Raw genomic sequence first — 21,437 nt, 5'->3', positions numbered from 1 at the left:
TTGTTGCTTAAAAACTTGTTTTTTTTTTAAAAGTGCATACCCCGTTACACGGTCCATGTAATGGAAAGGGTAATGTTACACAGTCGTGTAACACAAGCATTTTTGAAACTATGACCCATTATACGGTCGTGTTTTGCAAAGGCATGCATTACACGACCCGTGTAATGTTCGGTGAGACGCACATATATTTTTCTTATTTTCGCACCCGCTCACTTCCTATCCTCATAAATATTATTTTTAGACTCCCCTAATTATTCTAAGAACCTTGGAACACAAAAACTTGAAAGAAAATGTCCATACAAAATTTTTACAAAAATGGCCAAAATACCCCCAAGTTGCCTCTCGGGTAGCTGCCCTTGTTTAAAGTTGGTAGCTCGACATGGACCCCAATCACTTGTCAATCTTGGTACTTTGGATCCGCTACTTCTTCCACTTCCTCTTTTTTTACTTCAAATCCTTCATAATAAGGCTTTAAATGATGATCGTTCACCTTAAAGATCTTCTCGGTTTTCACACTTGTGATTTCTATTGCGCCATGCTCAAAAACATTAGTAACAACAAATGGTCCCACCCAACGGGGCCTTAATTTACTAGGAATTAATTTAAAACGATAGTGGTAAAGTAATACCTTTTGACCTTTTTCAAATACCTTGCGTGAAATCATCTTGTCATGGTATGCTTTCGTCTTTTCCTTGTAAAGAACTTCATTTTCATATGCTTCATTGTGGATCTCCTCAAGCTCTTGAATGTCAAGTTTCCTCTTTTTTCCTGATTCATTTAAATCCATATTGAATTGCTTGATTGCCCAATAGGCTCTATGCTCCAACTCAACGGGTAATCGACATGGCTTCCTAAAAACAATACGGTATGGAGACATCCCAATTGGAGTTTTGAATGTTGTGCGATATTCCCACAAAGCATCGTCAAGACGAGCACTCCAATATTTCCTTGTTTTATTGACAGTTTTCTCCAAAATACCCTTGATTTGTTGATTGCTCACTTCTGCTTGTCCATTTGTTTATGTATGATATGTTGTGGAAACTTTATAAGTAACACCATACTTCTTCAAGACGCTTACAAGCATACGATTGCAAAAATGTGAACCACGATCACTGATTAAGGCTTTTGGAAAACCAAATCTAGAGAAGATGTTAGCCTTCAAAAATCTATCACAACTTTTGAATTGTTAGTACGGGTGGCTTTTCCTTCCACCCGCTTTGTAACATAATCCACAGCCTAAAGGATGCAAGTAAAACCCGAAGATGATGGGAAAGGTCCCATGAAATCAATGCCCCAAACATCGAAGATTTCACATACTAAAATGGGATTAAGGGGCATTGATTCTTTGAGCTTAAAGAACCCATCTTTTGACACTTATCACAGCTTGCACAAAAAACATAAGAGTCTTGGAAAATACTTAGCCAATAAAATCCACTCTCTACAAGCATAAGAGTGACAAAATGTTAAGATAGAAGATGCCTCATGTTGTTCCACACATCGTCTAATCGTTTGATCAACATAATATTTCCACAAATATGGCTCACCCCATACGTACCTCTTGGCTTCTTTCTTGATTTTGTCTTTTTGTCATCGAGTCAAATCTGGTGGAAATTGATTTGTGACGATGTAGTTCACAATATCGGCATACCATGGGGCAACTTTTGCTGAAAATATATTCACATCGGGAAATGCATCATGAATGGGAGTTGAGTCACCAGGAGAAACAATCCTGCTAAGATGATCAGCCACAAGGTTTGACTTTCCGCTCTTGTCCTTGATTTCAATATTGAACTCTTGTAAGAGTAATACCCATCAAATGAGTCTAGGATTTGAATCCTTCTTTGCAAGCAGGTACCTAATAGCTGCATGATCAGAATAAACAATCACTTTAGAACCTAACAAATATTGATGGAATTTCTCTAAAGCAAAGACAATAGATAACAATTCTTTCTCAATTGTTGAATAACTGGCTTGCGCACTATCAAGTTTTTTTGAGGCATAATAAATGACATGAGGAACTCGGTCTTTTCTTTGCCCTAACACTACACCAACCGTGTGATTTCTAGCATCACACATGATTTCATAGGGTAAAATCGAATCCGATGATTGAAGTATTGGTGTTGAGATTAACAACTCCTTCAACTGATCAAAAACTTGCTTGCACTCTTTGGATATCTCATAGCATCATAGATGTTGAAATTTATCACCTCTCCATCAAACTCCATGGACAATGTACCATCATAAACATCAATTTTTCTCCAGACTGTTTTCAAAAAGGGTCTTCTTAGAAGACTTGAACTCAAATTTGGTGAGTCATCATCATCCATGTCAAGGACATAAAAATATGCTGGAAATACTAAATCATTCACTTGGACTAACACATCTTCTAGCACACCTTTTGGATGTACCAAAGACCGATCAACCAATTGAATGATCACCCCGGTCTTCTTCAATATGCCAATATTTAAAGTTTTGAAAATAGAATATGGAAAAACATTGATAGAAGCTCCAAGGTCTAGCAGAGCTCGTGGAAGATGAAGATTACCTAACTTGCAAGGAACTATGAAAACACCCGAATCCTTACATTTTTTAGGTAGTCTTTTCTGTAACACTGCAAATACATTTTCACCTATTTTGACTGTTTCATTCCCTTTTAATCTTTTCTTATATGTGCATAATTACTTAAGGAATTTAACATACCTAGGGACTTGCTTGATGGCATCAATAAGAGGAATATTTACCTCAACCTTTCTGAACATCTTCATAATCTCATTGTCTACCCTTTCACGCTTTGACTTGCTTAACCTTGTGGGAAATGGAGGAGGAGTGACTTTTACTTCAATGGTAACTTTCTTTGAAGGTGCTTTTGACTTCTCTTCTTCTTTCTCTAACTCCATCTCTTCTTCTTCTTCAATCATTTTTGGACCTTCATATTCTTTGCCATTTCTTAAAGTGATTGCACATGCATTATGCTTTGGATTCTTTTCGGTTTGTGCGGGTAGTTTGCCTTGTGACTCCAATTTACTCACAGAAGTGGCGAGTTGAGTCATTTGTTGCTCCAAAGTCTTGATACTCGCCTTGGTCTCATTTTGAAATGTTTGAGTACTTATGGCTAAACTCTTGATAATATCTTCCAAAGACATTCCCGATCCGCTTGAACTACTTCCTTGTTGCATGTTTTGAGGCTGGAATTGAGATTGATGGGGAGGGTGATTTGGCTGGAAATGTGGTTGATAATTTTGTTGGTGATGCATTTGATTTTTAAATGGAGGTCTAGGTTGATAAGGTGGTGGCCTCGGCTGAAAATTGGCATTGGTTTACTTCTTGGCTGAAAGTTTCCTTGTTGTTGACTTGAAAATGCCCTAGCTTGAACCGACTTTATATCTTCTTGTAACATCGGACACATATCAGTGGGTTGTCCAACTTGTGTACAAATACCACAAGGTCTAACTGTTGGTGGTTGCACACCCTTGTCCTTAGAAAACATCATTACTACTTTAGTCAACTCAGAAAATTGACTCTCAATTTTTGGGGTAAAAATTTCTTTCACTCCTCTTGGTGCATCATTATACTATTCTTCTTCTTGAGTTGTATGCTTGGATTCTTCTGCCATGTTCTTGATAAGAGCTCTGACTTCTGATGAAGTTTTATTAGCTATTGATCCACCACTAGATGCATTGAGCAATCTTCTATCTTAAGATGGCATTCCTTCACAAAAATATTGCAACAATTGATACTCTAAAATCCCATGTTTTGGACATCTTGAACATAACTTCTTGAACTGTTCCCAGTAAGTGTGCAAGGCTTCTCTCTTTTGTTGCTTGATACCAATGATTTCCCTGCGTAAGGCTGAAGATCTTATTTCTAGAAAATATTTGTCCAAAAACATTCATGCAAGTTCATTCCATGTTGTGACTGACCCCGGTGGTAAGTCATATAACTACTCCTTGGTTGAATCTTGTAAAGCAAAGGGGAATTCCCTTAACTTGATTTGATCTTCAGTAACTTCATGTGGCTTTATTCCCACAAAGACAACATGAAATGCCTTAAGGAATTTATGTGGGCCTTCATTCTCAAGACCACGAAATGAAGGTAACAAATGAATGAGTCCATATTTGAGTTCAAAGTTTATTGCTGCAGGATAATTGATGCATAATGGTTGTTGGGTAACATCTTGAGTGGCCCACTGTCTAAAGGTTTGTTCGGGTGGTGGATTTGGGGGATTTTGGTTTCCTCCATGGTTGTCTCCCATGGTAGGAGTAGGTAAAAAGTTTCAGATTCGGGTAAAGGTGAAGATGGTGGGGTAGAATTTTTGGATGTTGGTGAAGATGTGGTTGATGGGTTTGATGAAGAAGATTTGGATTGTTGTTTCTGTAAAAGTTTGGCTTGCTTCCTTCTTTGTTTTGCAAATTTCTCTATCTCCAAATCAACTGGTAAAGGTGTACCTGTGCGAAAAGATCTTGGCATAAACAATTAGTACTACCGTATCCCCGACAACGGTGCTAATTTGTTTGGTGGTCAAACCAACAAATAATGGGATAAAAATAACAATAAAACTCTAGTCACTGTTATTTCATACACTAAAGATAGTATAGAGTAAGCAGGGTCGGTCCACAGGAATACGGGACTACTTATTTAGCCACACATGTCTAAGTTAAACTACAAATTCAACAAGTTAGATCTTCAAATTAACTTACAAAAAACAAATTAAAGTGTTTCCAAGATGCTAGATGATGATATAATCCCCCAAAATCGCCCCCTTGAAGTTCCAAGTCGAAGTTATCTTTGAATGTACCAGTAACCAAAGATAAATCGGAAGTTAAATTTTGAAAATCCATCAGATCATGTTACACGGCCCGTGTAACGTATGCCTTGCCAAAGCACAGACCGTGTAATGTAGTACATATAAGTCATTTTCTGATTTCCTTCATTTCTTCATTTTAGCTCCGAAAGTTCCGAAATTTCATCGAGAGCTTCCCTTGACTATCCTAAGCATGCTCCAATCTTCAAATCACCCTGAAACATCCACAGAAAATGGTGAAATATCGATAAATCCTTGATAATGTCCTTAAATGCAAAATGTATGAAAATTACACTAAATATGCAATGCAATGCTATAAATAAACATGAAATTAACCTATGAAAAGGTGAACCTTATGAACCTAACAATCACAAATCATGAAATCGGGAAACAAAATTTGGAAAATGAGATTGATTATAATCCACGAATCATATATGTATGATATCTAGTAGAATGGGGGAATATTTGATCACTTATCTTAGGACCAATGTCTGTTCAGATCAGAGTTCGACAGTTGCTATGGAAGCACTCTTTGATGTTTAATTTAGAAGTTATATTGGTAATTGCGGTTATAGACTTAGCCAAGTGGGACACTGTTAGATTAGGTGTCTGAGCCAATAACTGGATTAGTATATACCTTAATTATTAACAAAGTTCTTTTAGGTTGCCCTCAAACCTAGTAATTGAATATGATGACTTTTAGAGATAGATAAATAGAGAGGGAGAGAGAGAGAGAATACTTTATTGATTTGTTATATGATTAATAAATAGCAATAAATGAATTTATTAATATGTTATGAAAATAATATATTAATTATAAATTGTATTATTTAACTAATAATTAATTAGAAATTAATTTGAATTAATTTTGAGATTAATTAGATTAATTAAAAGTGCAGGGAATGTTCGGTTATTTATTGGAAGTTGAAGCAAGAAGACTCTAGCACCCCATGGGATAGGGTGGACGAAAATTGGCTACCAATAGCCTAGATTTTTCGTCCAAGGAGTTTAAGATAAGCAAATAAGGCAGCTTGATTATTATATTAATCTAGGCCTTATCCCAAAAACCTTAGCTTTGGCTCCAAGTTTTCTTCAGCTATATAAACTCATCCCTGACTTCATAATTTCAGCCACTCCTCCTTCTCAAGAGATAACTGAAAATTTGTCTCTCTCCTCTCCTCTCTAAAAAGCTTCTTGTTGTTAGGATTGGGTGTGAACCATTAGAGGTACGACACTTGTGGTACTAGCTTCCAAATCAAAGAAGAAAGGATTCTTAATTGTTTACTACACCAATCAAAAGGTATGGTTTTTCTTCTACAATTTTCGAAATTACCTAAGGTTATAGGGTTATTGTTGTTTAATAGAATCTTACATCAATAGTATTATGACTTAGATTTTTAGGTTGCATGTATCCTTAAGTGTCAAGGATTTATCTGTGTTAATACATTTAAAATCATCACTTATTATAAGATTTATTATATAAGGGTTAACAACAACGTCATTGATATATTTAAAAAACATATGTTTGTAAAGATTTCAAATACATTGTTGTATTCTGCATAACGTGCAGAATACAACAATGTAAAATACTCCAACCATAATTATTTGAAACCTACAAAACTTTTCATCTTCTCTTCTAATTAATACTAACCAACCACTACAACTCAAAAGTTTTATAACATAGCATACTTATGATCATTAATTGGTTAATATAATCATGAAGGTAAATTATATTGCTAGGATTTCTATTTTGATGACTAAATATGGTTTATACGTTTGTTTATTATGTATAAAGTTTTTGAATATTGAAAGGTTAATGAGTATCTAGGGTTTAATTTTCAGTTTTATTATTTTCCTTTGATGTTTGAAGTTATTGGAGCTTTTAACCTTCTCATTACAATCACGTCAATGACGTAATATAAGAATTATTATTTTTATAGTTAAGGGAAACGACGTAAATATTTATCTAATAACATATCTTTATTTATTTTTAAATAACTAATTATATTTTGCGTAACACATTAATATTCATCCACTTAATATAATATGAGTTTGACAAATACGATAATGATGATTTTGGTTTGACTAAAAAATTAATTTCAAGTATACTTTCTTGAGTCAAGAGCTAAAAAATTTATTCTATTAACATGCATGAGTTTTGGAAATCCCAACAATATAGGTATCCAAAATTAGCTAACTAGCTATGGAAATACTTTGTGTCCCGAGTTCAACAGTGACATCTGAATTGACTTTCACTCTCGATGGAAATTTTATGAATTTTGAATGAAGTTCCATGACACTTACAATTTTTTTGAAAATACGATTCATCAATCGCATAAAGATGTTCAATGCGTTCGACAACCCGAAAGGCATGAACATCCATTCATAACCCGTCCCTTTGTTTTGAAAGCGGACTTCCATTCGTCTCCAAGTCTCATTCGAATATGATGATACCTGCTATGCAAATCGATCTTTGAGAAAATGATCGCTTCATGCATTTGGTCAAATAGATCATCAAATCTCGGAATAGAAAAATAATACTTGATAGTTATCATGTTTACAACTCGACTATCAATGCACATTCGAAAAACCATCGCCATGTTTCGATACTAACAAGGTGGTTACGATGCAAGGAGTCACACTCTCTTATATCAACTCCTTTTTCGATCAACTCATTCACTTTCCTATGCAATTCTTCGTACTCTTTTGGGTTCATCAAGTATGCAAATTTCTTTAGGATAGATGATTCAAATAGGAAGTTGATACATTGTTGTACATCTCTCATTAATGGTAATCCATGTGAGATTTCTCCGGGCAGTACGACTACAAAATCAACTAATAAAGGTTGAACTAGGGACATGACAAATTATTGGCTTCCATTAGCTTATGTTATCACGAGGGAGAAGATATATATATATATATATATATATATATATATATATATATATATATATATATATATATATATATATATATATATATATCTTAAATCAACTAATAAAGGTTGAACCGGAACCAGAACCGCTCTAGATAATTCTTAAATGTTTGGAACCAGTCCCGGAACCGGCGATTTCGGTTCCGGGAGCGAGTAACCCAGTCGCATTAATTTCGTTAATTTTTTTCGACAAAACCGCAATTTAGTTCGATCTAAATCAAATCAATTCGGACCAAAGACGGACAAAATCGGACCAGTGTATTCTAAACCGGTCTAAGTAACACACACACACACACACACACATATATATATATATATATATATATATATATATATATATATATATATATATATATATATATATATACCCAGCGGGTAGCAGTTCCAAATAAACGAGAACCGGAACCGGAACCGCTTAAGGCGGTTCCATAACTTTAGGAACCGGAATCGGAACCGCTTAAGGCGGTTCTAGTTCCAAAACCGGCAGTTCCGAGGCGGTTCCGGTTCCAAAAGCGGGTACCTAGTTCCAATGCTCATCCCTAATTTCGAAGCCGATAATCATGATCAAAATCTTTTGAGACGGTAACATTTAAATCTCGTCGGAGTATAATGCTTTTCCATAATCAGGATACACTACTTACACCTCTTCTTTTAGTTCTTCTATGTCGGTATCATACTTGGGCATTGTTTCTTTTTCTACCAATGTCACGAGCTACGTAATCAGGCAATCTCGTGATATATGGCCAACTCCTTGTCATTTCAAAAACAACGAAGTAACTGGTGCGGACGTCATATTTTAGGATAGATACGTTAACATTGGTTGTTAGTGTTTGGCATGTAGATGGTTAGTTCTACTTTTAGAGCCAAGTGACACATGTTAAAATAGGTCAAATATTGTTGGAGATTAACCACCTATGAAATCTCAGGTCGGAGGCCACAGAAAAACTAGACAACAATCGTCTTTTCTTCTTCGTTCGCATCACATCACATACGTAGCCTTGGTAGCATTTCATAGTATAGTTTTTTTAATCATTCTCAAGTTGGAGGCGACAGAAAATCATGGATTTTTTCATTGTTTTTTGTAAGTACATGAACAAAGTTCATATAATATTTTTGCAGTTAATAAATAACATTTCTTAGTATAGTTTTTTTTTTTTTCGAGACTATTGTTTTAGCCATTTTACCGTGCTCACTATCATTTCACTATGGGCACTTGAAAATTAGTGGTTTGAAGACATTTTTTTTTTCTTATTTTAGTTAATTTTTGGAGAAAACTTAATGATTTTGGTTAAATTTGTCATTTTCTATTAGATTACAGTTTCTATTAGGTTACATTTTTTTTCTATTTTTCGTTAATTTTTGGAGAAAACTTGAAAATTAGCGGTTAGAAGACATTTTTTGTAAGACTTTTAGATCTTTAAAGTTTTCTATACAAGTAAATGCTATAACTTCTAACTTTCCGACATCAACCGTAATATATATTTGGATTTTGGCATATTATTTCGTTACATATATTTAAAATTATGAAATATTTCTTGGTATTCACTCTTATTGGATGAAGTTTATCCGGGAATCTCCTGTTGCTATCTTTTTTTAATGGGCATGCGTGTGTTACGTATTGAGCATAAAAAATCAAACTTTTTTGTGATAGTAACATTAGAAGACTCTAGTCTCTAGTGTTTCTTTTCAAGTTTAATACTATTATATCTTTTTGTGGTTTGTCCATTTTGATACCAAATAAACATGACTTTCCCATATCATATTAATCTCACTTTGACAAAATTCACAAAGCTCCAATACAGCTACATACTTAGCGTACATGAATAGCATGCTAGTATATAATAAAACAATATTATTTTAACATTTTCTTAATTATTACCTCATCATAGAACTGTAATATTTTATATTAATTTTTAAATATATATATTTTGTCCTCGAGTTGAGTGCTTCTGAAGTTCTGATAATGAAAATAATTCAAAAGCCATAACTTTCCCCTTTTGAAATCATATATAGATCCACCAACAAAATCTACAATAGCTGTCCAGGATCATATATTTGTTCCTATGCATCCGATTATTTTATCCAAATTCTCTGCGAAATTCACATCAGTCATCACAATCACCATCACCGAACTCCCCCAAATTCAGTCATGAAACCAGAGATCAACCGAGATTCGATTGCTACCACCGCCCTTCTCCCGAAGTCACAACCACCGGAAAATGAAATCGCCGGAACTTCTTCTCTCTCCGGCGCCGTATTCAACGTCTCAACCAGCATGGTTGGTGCTGGAATCATGTCGGTTCCAGCGACTCTCAAGGTCCTCGGCATAATCCCAGGGTTCGTTATGATCCTGATAACGGCGTTCGTAGTCGAAGTCACGGTGGAATTTCTATTGAGATACACCAATTATACCGGTGAGGCGAACACCTACGGCGGCGTAATGGCTGAATCGTTCGGGAAATTTGGTTCCATTTCACTTCAACTCTGTGTCATGATTACAAACCTCGGAGCCCTAATTATCTACCTGATTATCATCGGTAAGTTTATAAATCACTATTCCTGTGTTTTGCAACCTAAATTGACTCGATTTATCACGAAATTCATGAAATTGAAGAATCGAGTTGCTAATACTTGATCTCACATCATAGGAGACGTTCTATCTGGATCGCAATCCGATGGGGTATTACACTCAGGCATTTTACAAGAATGTTTTGGATTTCACTGGTGGAATTCGCGTGCGTATTCGGTCTTGTTCGTTGTGATCTTCGTGATGCTTCCGCTTCTTTTGCTCCCTCGAGTAGGTTGGTATTGGTATGGATTCCGATTCGCTTTCGAAGAACTTTGATTTTTAAGATCAAACTGACTGATTATTATCACTCACAGAATCATTATGCCATGCTTCGGCTGTTTCGATTCTCCTAGCAGTGGTGTTTGTCGTTATCATCTCCGGGATGGCGGTTTATGCCATGTTGGAAGGGAAAACTCAAGAACTCAGACTCATTCCAGATTTTGGCGATGGATTCTCTTTCTTCAATCTTTTCACAACCATCCCTGTTCTGGCTACTGCCCTTGCTTGCCACGTCACTAGTAAGAATTCATTTTCTATTTAAATGCAAAAAAAAAACTAGTCACTTATATTCATGTAGTTTATTCTAAAATATTCTTTCCATTAATGCAATTTATTCTAAAAAAAGAATATCCAAATATAACATTGTATTTTTAATTTTTTTTCTTATTATGACATTGTACTTTAAAATAATATTTTAGATATGAGTAACATTGTTATAGTTAGGTAAAGAGAAATTGTGAGAAAAATCCAAATATTTTGGAAAACATTATGATTAAGTTCCAATTTTTTTTAACATAAAAGTCCCGATCATTTTATTTTTGCTCAAATTAACGAAAAGTCATTTTCTTTTCTTTTAATAGGAAATGATATATTCTCATGTAAAATCAAATAATCGGAACTTTTCTGTTAAAAGAAAAAAAATCGGGTCTTAATCGTAACTTTTCCCAAAATATTGTGACTTTTCTGACAGTTTCCCTTAGGTAAATCTTTTAAAGTACAATGTTTTAATAGGAAAAAAATAAAATTAGGATCATATAATAAGCAAAACAAAAAATGAAACTATGTTGCTACATTTTTTTTTTGGATTTTAACCTAAAAATAATAAATACTGTGATAAGATGCATTAAAAAATGCTTCTGATCACAGTATACCTCATCGTTGAGGAACTTTAACAGTCAAATGTATTGTTGGACCACACAGCGTGATCCAACAGTACATCTGACCATATAATTCAAACACATGTGTGATTATTTAACATTTTTCATTATTCAAATTTATAGTCCATCCGGTACGAGCCGAACTTGAAAATCAATCGGACATGACATCCGCAGTGCGGATCTCTTTAATCCTAAGTGTAGCAATCTACTTTGCCGTTCGGTTCGTAGGGTACCTTCTTTTTGGCGATTCAATCATGGCCGATATGTTAGTCAACTTTGACGAAACTTCTAATTCGCCAGGTGGCCTAGTCATCAATGCAGTCGTTAGGTTAAGCTATGCGGTCCATCTTATGCTTGTTTTCCCCGTGATTTTTTACACATTACGTGCTAACATGGACGAAATGATTTTTCAACAAAAATCACTTCTCGCAAATGACACCACAAGATTCGTGTCCCTCACGTGTGTGTTACTTGCTTTCATATATTTCGTCGCAATTGCCATCCCGAATATTTGGTACTTCTTTCAGTTCATGGGATCGACTACGGTTTCTTGTATTGCATTCATATTCCCCGCTGCTATTGTTCTCAGGTATCAGCTATCAGCTACTATACAAAAAAAAAAAAAAAAAAAAAAAAAAAAAAAATTATTTTTACTCGGTTTCATTTTAGTGAAGTTATTTTCAAAATTGATTTCCAATAGATATTTGTTTTTATTTAATGAGTTATGTTTTTGTATTGATAGGGATGTTCATGGGATTTCTTCGAGAAAAGATCGGGTGATGGCGATAATGGTGGTAGTATTGGCTGTGGTGACTAGTGGTATTGCCATTTCAACAAATTTGTATAGTTCAATAGGGAATTCTACATGATTTTTTTTCTTCTCACAAGACTAATAAATAGGAGTTTAAATTGTAACATTTTAAATGTTGTCATCTATAGAAGAAAAACAAATGCTCTATGAATCTTTGCATGAAGTTGAGATGTATGCATTTTGCTTAGGCTTTTTAAAATTTCATTTTTTAGAATATACGTTGTTTGGGTGTTTGACTGTTCGTTACGAAAAATCAGGTCAATTATATGTTTTTTTTGTCAAAAGTACTTGAAACAATAATAAAATTAGAACTTTGTAAATTTAAAATTTTGATTTATAATGACATTAATTTTAAAGAAAAAGAATAGCAAGCAATCCTTAAAACGAATGATAGTTGGAGTGAAGAATTGAAACAAAGGCTATGCCAATATTGCCGGCTGAACTCCTTCACTCCTTTGTGTTTCTTTGTGGTATATGTTTGAACCATATACGCGTTGCTCGTTTGAAACAATGATATATTTTTAACAAAATTTTATAATTGGTCCTCGTTGTTTGCAATATAATACACTTTGAGGACTTTTATGAAAAACATCACGTCATTGGTTCTTATGGTTTCAAAAATTGAATGAATGGCCATTTTGGTGTTAACTTTAACTTTTGAGTATTTAGTTTTTTTTTTTTTCAAAATGACCAAAATGCCCTACGACCAAATCTAAAAATTGTGTATACCTCAATGATCAATTCTGAAATTTTGATTTTTTTTATATATATTAATTATAAATATAAATTTGTAACTTACTCGATTGACGTAATCCGAATGATTGCGACCGTTGGATTTTTATTCAACAATTGTTTTAAAAAACATAAAAATGGCAATGGAAAGACTTTGATTTTGAACAAAATAAAATTAGTTTTATTCTCACCAAAAGATCAGTTTGCAATACTTAGAAATATTAAAACAACAATAGAAGGAAAACATTGCAATCTTTGAAGACTTTGGTTCCTTTTGACAATTAAGAAGTTGATGAAGATGACTTTAAGCTTCAATGAAGAATCTCTTTAGAATTATCCACCAACATTTAGCCAACTTGATAATATGCTAGTCTTAATCTTGTAATAATAGAACACTCTTAAGCCTTTAAGAGCAAAACAAAGCTCTTGTTCTAAAAGAGAGTTCAAGTAAAGTATCAGCATTTTCCTACTTTGATCTTAACACTTTAAGAGACAAAACTAGAGAGAAGGAGAAGATAGGATGGCTAAAATTTTATGGTTATGGCTTAGTAAAAGAAGGAAGAGAGATAACTAGTTTATATGCTCTTAACTTTATGTCTTTATCCCATGGGTCTTAACCTTTAAGACTCATGCTTCATTAAATCAACTAGTCATGCTTTCTAAAAGCATGAATCAATCAAAAGCAAGTCTTCTTTATTCTTTATGGTCTCATTGAATATTTTATAAAAAGAAGAAGTTAGTTTATCTATAAAAACTCTTCTAAATTTATAACTTATAAAACATATAAATCCATATAAGATAAAAAACCATTTTTGATCCAAAAAGATATACATGACATAATAAATCATAAGGAATCTTATGATATATTTTGATACTTAACATTGAAATTAATATTTTCAAAAAATAAATAATTTACAATTAATTATAAGATATTGTAACTCTCATAGATCCATGCTAGTCAATTTAGAGATAATAGGGGTCGAAAACGACTTTTGGACAAAGATTATTTAACCAAGTTGTAGAATGTGTCTCAAGGGTTCTGTACATATAAAGAATGCCGAAATCTGAGTTATAACGAAAAAGTTATGTCCCGTCGAAGTTTTTCGGCAAAACCGGCACGACACTGGGAGACGTAAATAGTGAATTTACGATAGAGGAATTTTTAGCCTTAGTGGTCTAAACAAAAGTTGTAGTATACGTTAAACTGAGAACATAAAAAAAAAAAGAATGCCAAAATCTGACTTCGTATGAGGAAGTTATGAATTTTCTAAGATTTGACATAGCAGTGCACGGCTCGAAACTCGCATTTTAGTTCGAGCAGTTTTTAGACTATGGGAACTAAATGAGAGTTGAAGATCTCATTAATAGGAACTCAACGATAAAAAGACAGACGGAAACGGAGTCCGTATGTAGAAGTTATGAATTTTACGCGAACATTTAACAATATAATCTCCTCCTACTGTTAAATTTAAGATCGGTCGAGAATTAGCCGATGGAGTCTAAATAAAAGTTGTATATATTGTTTTTACCTACGCGTGGATATAAAGAACGTCGAAAATAGAGCTCATATGCGAAAGTTACAAGGTTTAGAAGTCGACAGGGTGCTGTACGAAATCGGGTGACGTGGCTGAATATGGGCCAATGCTTTCTCCCCAAGGCAAGCCACCAAAAGGTGACATGTGGCATGGAATCGACGAGTAGGAGGACCAACTCGATGAGTAGAGCTGTTTTCCAGCCTATAAATAGAGGTGTTGGGTTCTCTCATTCTTCACACAACTCCAACCTCTTATTTCTCTCTCTCTCTCTCTCTCTCTAAACTGTCTCTAGCCCCTAAAAACCCCCTAAGCCTAGGTAAACCCCCTAGCACCCGAAGGAAGCCCCGAGGCTCCTGAAGCCCCGAGAAAAGAGCCTTTCGTCTCGGGAACGCTGCTCCGACAAAACCCGATTTTCGAGAAAAATCCGCTGTAAGTGAGCTACGCCTAACCTATCTTAAGTATAACTTATGTTTTAATATAGTAATAATGTTATTAGGACCTTATAATAAGTACTTGGGCTATTATTATGGGTTATATAAGTATTGTTTAACGCTTGTATAATAGTAATAATAGCTAGACTATTAATTAGTCTCGATGAATATTAGACTAAACTCTAGTGGTAATGATACTAGGTTTTGTCCGAGGAAAATTGTGTTAAGAGTAACAAAGTGCTGTCCGAGTGCCGGGTCACCACCTTTTCAAGTGAGTGCATGGTCCCTTTCATCTTACACATATATATGAAGTATTTTATATAAACTACGTGCTATGTGTGCATATTATCTGTATAATTGCTATCTATGCTGGATGAACTATTTTATACAAGTTTTATATGATTTAAACTGTATATGTATTTATATCTACATAATATGTTGGGTAACACATGGGTAGATGAAATATGAGTCGGATGATGAGTTGAGAGGTGATATAGACCATGAGGTGAGGGTGAGAGGTGGACGATGTGAGAAACCTTGCTCCCAAATGCTGGCTCCGTCATCTAGCAGAGTATGGATGACAACCACAGACTATTCTAGACAGTCAAGTGGAACACTAGCAGGCTCACAACCTGTAGGTTGTGAACGATGTGTTCACCGGTGTACTCTAAAAACCCATTCACCTGTATTTCGAGTGGACTCTCGAAAACGATAATGTCAATAAGCGAGATAACCCTGTCAGATGCGCCTAAAGGCCTCTACCGGCAGAAGCGCTTAATAGAGAACCTCATAACCCCGACAGATGCGCCTAAAGGACTATACCGGCAGATGCGCGCCATAAAGAATGTCACAATTCTGGTAGCTGCGCCTAAGTGATAATATTAGCAGTTATGCTTGACAGATGTGTCATTAGCAACGATGGATTTCGTGCCTATTCCTTAGGATAATGCTTAGAAATGAATGAACGAGGAATAACTTATTCTTAGGATAGATCCTTAAGAGTAAATAAGATAATGGGGATGAGTAATTGGGGTGATTGATTGTTTGATGATTAAACATAATGATTATATTATTTTGGGTTGAAAACTCTATGTACTCACCAGGTTTCCCAACCTGACCCACTCAAGCTTATTTGAATCACAGGTGCCGATACGAAGTTACATTACACTGAGAGATTAAAGAGGTGTAGATCACTAGTGTAAATGAATATAAGTTCTGTTTATGCTTATGTTTCTGTATTGACGATGACATCCCAAATGTTTTAAAATGAATAAAAATACTTTATTCGGAAATGCTTTGATAACGTATTTATCATGTTTTACTGGGAACAAATTCCCCAACATTTTTATTAAAAGATGTACTCTGATTTTTATAAAGTATAAACAAAATCGGTCTTTTCTGGCCGTGAAAATAAGGATGTCACAGATATATATATATATATATATATATATATATATATATATATATATATATATATATATATATATATCAAGAATCAAATTCTTATGAATAATATATTTGCATCACGATGTTGTTAGTGTGACCATTTAGGATCATATATTATCTAGCAATATCATTCTATAATAACTCTTGGGCATATAAATCTTTCACGAGTGAGGTTTGAGATGAAATGTTGGAAGGAATGACGAAGACCAAACAATCTATTTATATGACTGAAACTTGAAAAATGCACCACACTTTAGGGAGGGGCGTGCCTCGCTCCTGATGAGGGAAAGGTTGTTCTTGCTTGCATACAACGTCGATTGGGGAGTCAGGTGCATTAATTACTCGCGTCATGAATTTTATAAAAATCCTCCAAACTTATAAAAATCTTAACTTTCACATATAAACTCCGTTTTCGATGTTCTTTACATCCACACGTTTGTATTTGTATCTGCTAAAACTTTCATGTTGATCGTTTAAGCCAAAAAGCAATATGTTTTCACTTTTATTTTTAAAAAAAAGATTTATACTTTTATATCTTAAAAAGTGAAACAAGATGTTACATTATTAGAATATGTAAATAAAGAAAACATATGTTATAAGCTAGATAATCAACATCCATTTAAAATAAGACCATTAAGTATGCAACCATGACCATAAAACTCTTTTTCTCCGGGTAATACAACAATATTTCCATGAAAGTACCAATCAAAACCTAGTTTTAGTAATATTAAGATATAAAACATCATGTAGTATTAATGTTCGTCATCATACATAATCATGTAGTATTAAAGTTTTTCCTTCATACATGAATAACTTGCATGAACCTTCACCTTCAAATTTTGAGTGTTTCCTCATGTATATTCACGTTGTTTCTTGTGAGACTCATCGAATATCTACGAAGGTATTTCTGTCTTTTGCGATGTGGTATGTTGCTCCTGAATCTACAATCCACAAAGGACTAGATACAATTTAAAATAGAACTAGCAACACAAAGTTTACTAACATAAGCCTTGTATCCTTCTCCAAGTCCCCCCATGATTTAATTAAGAACTTATGAGCCTTTTGCTCTTCCAACACATATTGGATTTTCATGATCCTCATTTCAAAATTATCTTCATTGAGTTTAATATCGTTGTATAGTTTAACAACAATGTTCTTTATAGTAGAATCCATTTTGATGAACGATTAAATAAGCCAACCATGGCATATCATGCAAAGCCATCTCAATAAAATCATATAAATTTAATCATTTGATGTAATGCTTAAAATTTCACAAAGAATCTCATGTCAATAAACATACAAGTTAACATAAGCATTAAAAAAATAGAGAAATTATCAACTAACAGTTTGCTAAGCATGGCATGTACAAATGAGAGTTTCTATGAGTACTTAATATTAATTCACGATCTCTGTCATTATAATGAGGTACCCAAAGTTCTCCCCGACAAGGGAAGACATAAGCCAAAGGCCCATAGCACAAGTTTTCCTGAATTAGGAAACACATTTCCAAAAAAATGATTCTTCTTCTTAAAGAACCGATCCTAAATTACCATTTTTTATGTCAATAAACCAAATAACTCAAGAATAAACCAAATAGCTCATATTTTGATTTGACACCATTTAAAGTACATTGAATACTAAGCTTTTGTATATTTCTTATTAATAAAAATGATGTGACCGGTTCAAAGAATTGTCATTTTTTTTTGTTTCTATTCGGATAGCCAACAAATATTCCGCTTGCAATTTAAGTCCATAGTCATTTCTAAGTGGTCCTAATTTTGATATTGATGCAAGTTTTCTTCTTTTCATGGTTTCCTGTAACAAATACAGAAATAAGGAAATCCAAAATGATCAATTTGATTAATGTGTTGTTCAATTGATTAACAATTCATGAGTCAAGCACTTCACTTATAACACTTAACATTGAAATAAGAAGCTTAACCCAAATTTTAACCAAAATTACTTTGAAAGAAAATCTGAACCTCAAAAAAAAAATGTGGGCCTTTTATTCGAACATAATTTCACTAGGTGTTTTGTTGTCAATAACATGTAAGTCCATTTATTATATAATTGTCACAAGGAATCTTAAATATTCCTGATAATATAACGTTAATATCTTTAATATTGAATTAAATAAAAACAATTTCATTTATAAATTATAAAATCATAACGTGAATCACATGCATATATGTTGACTGTGGTCTTTCTCCACGTTACCTGACTGGATTTACGTCCACATACATTTAATTCTACACCACTCGCCACATCCAGGATTACCTAACTCTTAATTACACCCGCCTCCTCTCTTTTCCTATTTTACCCTTCAACTTACGAGCTCATCATGTCTATTTTCGTAATTTCATTCTACCTCAATCATAAACCCAACTTCGTATATAAAACGAACTCGATGAACGTTTAATACCGGAGAGAGGTTTCAGGATGTCGCCGGTCAACTCTGATAATGTAGTTCCACTTCTGCCGGAGCATGAATCACCGGAAACACCCACAGAGGAGAAGCAACCGTCGGTTTCCGGAGCCGTGTTCAATGTTTCCACGAGCATAATAGGTGCCGGAATTATGTCGATTCCGGCGACTCTCAAAGTTTTAGGCGTATTTCCAGCGTTTGTGTTGATCGTGCTGATTGCGTGGCTGGTGGATGTTTCTGTGGAGTTCATGTTGAGGTTTAGTTACGCTGGGGGATCCACGACGTATGCAGGACTGATGAAGGAGTCGTTTGGAAAGATAGGATCTGTTGCTGTTCAGATTTGTGTGATGATTACGAATCTCGGTTGTTTGATCATCTATCTCATCATCATCGGTAAGCAACATTAACATATGCATTTGATTATCGATCAGATTCTAAATTATTACTTTGATTTAGTTAAATTGAAGCCATTGACTATATGATATCGTTAAATTTTGTAAATCAGAACAGTTCGTACTGGCAACATGTAAATTGAATAATTCTTAGCTTCAAATCTGTATGAGGAATTCACAAATCCTTCAATGGAAACTCGTTCGCTATGGCGTTTAGATATAACATTTGAATTTCTAAATGCTACGACTAAATTCATCATAAATAGTTCCTGATTTTGATACGATACTGTGCGATTTTGTATTATCAGGAGATGTTCTCTCAGGAGCGCAATCTGGAGAAGAATCGGTTCATTTGGGAGTATTGCAAGAATGGTTCGGTATTCACTGGTGGAACACACGCAACGTCGCCATCCTCTTCATCGTTATCTTCGTTATGCTTCCATTAGTCTTATTCCGCCGTGTTGGTAAGTAATTTCTCACTTCTTCCACCACCATGATCGCAACCTTAACCTAATTACTCTTTTTCACAACAGAATTTCTATCGATGAGCTCAGCAATAGCTGTTCTACTCGCAATAGTGTTCGTCGGAATCTGTTCAGCCATGGCGATCTCTGCAACTGTCAAAGGAGAAACAAGGAACATCAGATTATTACCTCAGTTAGATGATCAAGCCGCCTTCTTCAACCTCTTTACAGCCATCCCTGTCATCGTCACAGCTTTCACTTTCCATTTCAATGGTAAGAACTAATAACTAAAAACTAAAAACATGTCATAATCCCAACAAAATGATAATGATCTATTTTGTTGTAGTTCATGCGATTGGCGTTGAGCTAGGTAAACCGGAAGCAATGGCGTCTGCAGTTCGAATCTCTCTCATACTCTGTGCCCTAATTTACTTCTCAATTGGGCTATTTGGGTACATTCTGTTTGGGGATTCAATCGAGGCTGACATTCTTGTAAACTTTGATGAAGCAACTGGATCGATGATTGGATCAGTGTTGAATGATATTGTTCGATTAAGCTATGCATTCCACTTGATGCTGGTGTTCCCTTTGTTGAACTTTTCTTTGAGAACAAATATCGATGAGTTTCTTTTCCCTGATAAGTCTCTTCTTGCTAAAGACAACAAGAGATTTCTGTTCCTCACATTTATTCTGCTAGCTGCAGCTTATCTCATCGCCATAGCCATTCCAAATATATGGTATTTCTTTCAGTTCATGGGATCAACAGCTGCTGTTAGCATTGCCTTCATCTTCCCTGGTGCTCTTGCTCTCAGGTAAATATGTACACCATTACTTATTTATAAGTTTGTAATTCAAAATTGCTGATTGTGTTAAGTTTACGAAATATAACAGAGATGTACATGGCATATCTTCAAGAAAGGACAAGATAATTGGAGCAACTATGATAATTCTTGCTGTTATTACAAGCACAATTGCAATTTCTTCCAATCTCTACAGCTTAGGAAACTAAATATGATTTTGTGTAGTGGTTTCTACTTTCTTTTATGATAGTTTACTTTCTTCATTCTTTTTTCCGACGTGGAAATCAATATTCTAGAGTGTCATGTATTACAAAAATATTAACTGAGTATTTTGAAAAAGGTAATATACGTTATAAATCCGATGATTGTGGATGGGCCCAAAAAGTATGATTTGGTCAACCATGTTGTCGGTCCAACTGTACAATTGGATGAATAAGCACTGAACATGCCAGTTGGACAACAATCATTCAGAGTCCCATGAAAGATCTAAAAGTTGCATTTGTAATATAGTAGTTTCTACTTTCTACCTTTATCTATGCATCAAGCTTATTATTGAATGTATGATCAACTGCATATGATAGTAAGTTTAATACGAACCTTAACCTTTAGATAGTTAATGTTTTTATAAACATAAGGGTCAATAATATTTATACATGATTAATATTGATGTGAACCACATCCGTAAACAACCTATCACAAAAGTAAATGCCAACCATATCTGTAAACAACCGATCACTGCATCATTGCATTCGCTACCTCAGCCCACTGCACAGTGTGGTAGGTGTATACCTACCGACCTTGGGGAGCTTGAGAATATTTTAAACCATCAAGCTTAGCAAGAGCTTTGGTTTACATGTGAAAAAATTGTCTTGGAGTTGCACTTGATTCTTAAATTAAAGTGATGAGAAGAGTATTATTTCTAAGGCCCTAGAAGTTCTT

General features: G+C 34.4%; 4 protein-coding genes across 4 annotated transcripts; 2 read left to right on the top strand and 2 right to left on the bottom strand.

The window, feature by feature from the left end:
* Window positions 1–397: 397 nt before the first annotated feature.
* Window positions 398–877, bottom strand: LOC111885386 (uncharacterized). The gene has a single exon (XM_023881651.1). It carries the CDS (start codon window positions 875–877, stop codon window positions 398–400), a length of 480 nt encoding a protein of 159 aa, XP_023737419.1.
* A 1,261-nt stretch (window positions 878–2,138) lies between these two features.
* Window positions 2,139–3,176, bottom strand: LOC128129033 (uncharacterized). The gene is made up of 2 exons (XM_052767745.1): window positions 2,701–3,176; window positions 2,139–2,658 (listed from the first exon to the last, which is right to left on the bottom strand). Exons 1-2 carry the CDS (start codon window positions 3,174–3,176, stop codon window positions 2,139–2,141), a joined length of 996 nt encoding a protein of 331 aa, XP_052623705.1.
* A 6,516-nt stretch (window positions 3,177–9,692) lies between these two features.
* Window positions 9,693–12,420, top strand: LOC111885356 (amino acid transporter AVT6C). The gene is made up of 5 exons (XM_023881616.3): window positions 9,693–10,273; window positions 10,385–10,537; window positions 10,620–10,823; window positions 11,586–12,051; window positions 12,205–12,420. The coding sequence occupies exons 1-5, from the start codon at window positions 9,886–9,888 to the stop codon at window positions 12,329–12,331; spliced, it is 1,338 nt and encodes a 445-aa protein (XP_023737384.1). The 5' UTR covers window positions 9,693–9,885; the 3' UTR covers window positions 12,332–12,420.
* A 6,402-nt stretch (window positions 12,421–18,822) lies between these two features.
* Window positions 18,823–20,864, top strand: LOC111885354 (amino acid transporter AVT6C). The gene is made up of 5 exons (XM_023881614.3): window positions 18,823–19,235; window positions 19,543–19,698; window positions 19,768–19,971; window positions 20,045–20,510; window positions 20,590–20,864. The coding sequence occupies exons 1-5, from the start codon at window positions 18,857–18,859 to the stop codon at window positions 20,705–20,707; spliced, it is 1,323 nt and encodes a 440-aa protein (XP_023737382.1). The 5' UTR covers window positions 18,823–18,856; the 3' UTR covers window positions 20,708–20,864.
* Window positions 20,865–21,437: the final 573 nt, after the last annotated feature.

This window comes from Lactuca sativa, chromosome 9 (assembly GCF_002870075.4).
Source record: "Lactuca sativa cultivar Salinas chromosome 9, Lsat_Salinas_v11, whole genome shotgun sequence".
NCBI lineage: Eukaryota > Viridiplantae > Streptophyta > Magnoliopsida > Asterales > Asteraceae > Lactuca > Lactuca sativa.
Note: the sequence above shows the minus strand (reverse complement) of the source record. Positions and strands in the feature narration are given on the sequence as shown.

Bases quoted from the DNA above. Each gene is read 5' to 3' on its own strand.
- LOC111885354 (XM_023881614.3), top strand. From the start codon at position 18,857: ATGTCGCCGGTCAACTCTGATAATGTAGTTCCACTTCTGCCGGAGCAT. The intron at 19,699-19,767 runs GTAAGTAATTTC...TTTTCACAACAG, and splicing joins AGTCTTATTCCGCCGTGTTG to AATTTCTATCGATGAGCTCA. The intron at 20,511-20,589 runs GTAAATATGTAC...GAAATATAACAG, and splicing joins CCTGGTGCTCTTGCTCTCAG to AGATGTACATGGCATATCTT.
- LOC111885356 (XM_023881616.3), top strand. From the start codon at position 9,886: ATGAAACCAGAGATCAACCGAGATTCGATTGCTACCACCGCCCTTCTC. The intron at 10,538-10,619 runs GTTGGTATTGGT...TATCACTCACAG, and splicing joins TCTTTTGCTCCCTCGAGTAG to AATCATTATGCCATGCTTCG. The intron at 10,824-11,585 runs GTAAGAATTCAT...TCAAATTTATAG, and splicing joins CCTTGCTTGCCACGTCACTA to TCCATCCGGTACGAGCCGAA.
- LOC128129033 (XM_052767745.1), bottom strand. From the start codon at position 3,176: ATGCAACAAGGAAGTAGTTCAAGCGGATCGGGAATGTCTTTGGAAGAT. The intron at 2,659-2,700 runs GTATGTTAAATT...ATATAAGAAAAG, and splicing joins GCCATCAAGCAAGTCCCTAG to ATTAAAAGGGAATGAAACAG.
- LOC111885386 (XM_023881651.1), bottom strand. From the start codon at position 877: ATGTCTCCATACCGTATTGTTTTTAGGAAGCCATGTCGATTACCCGTT.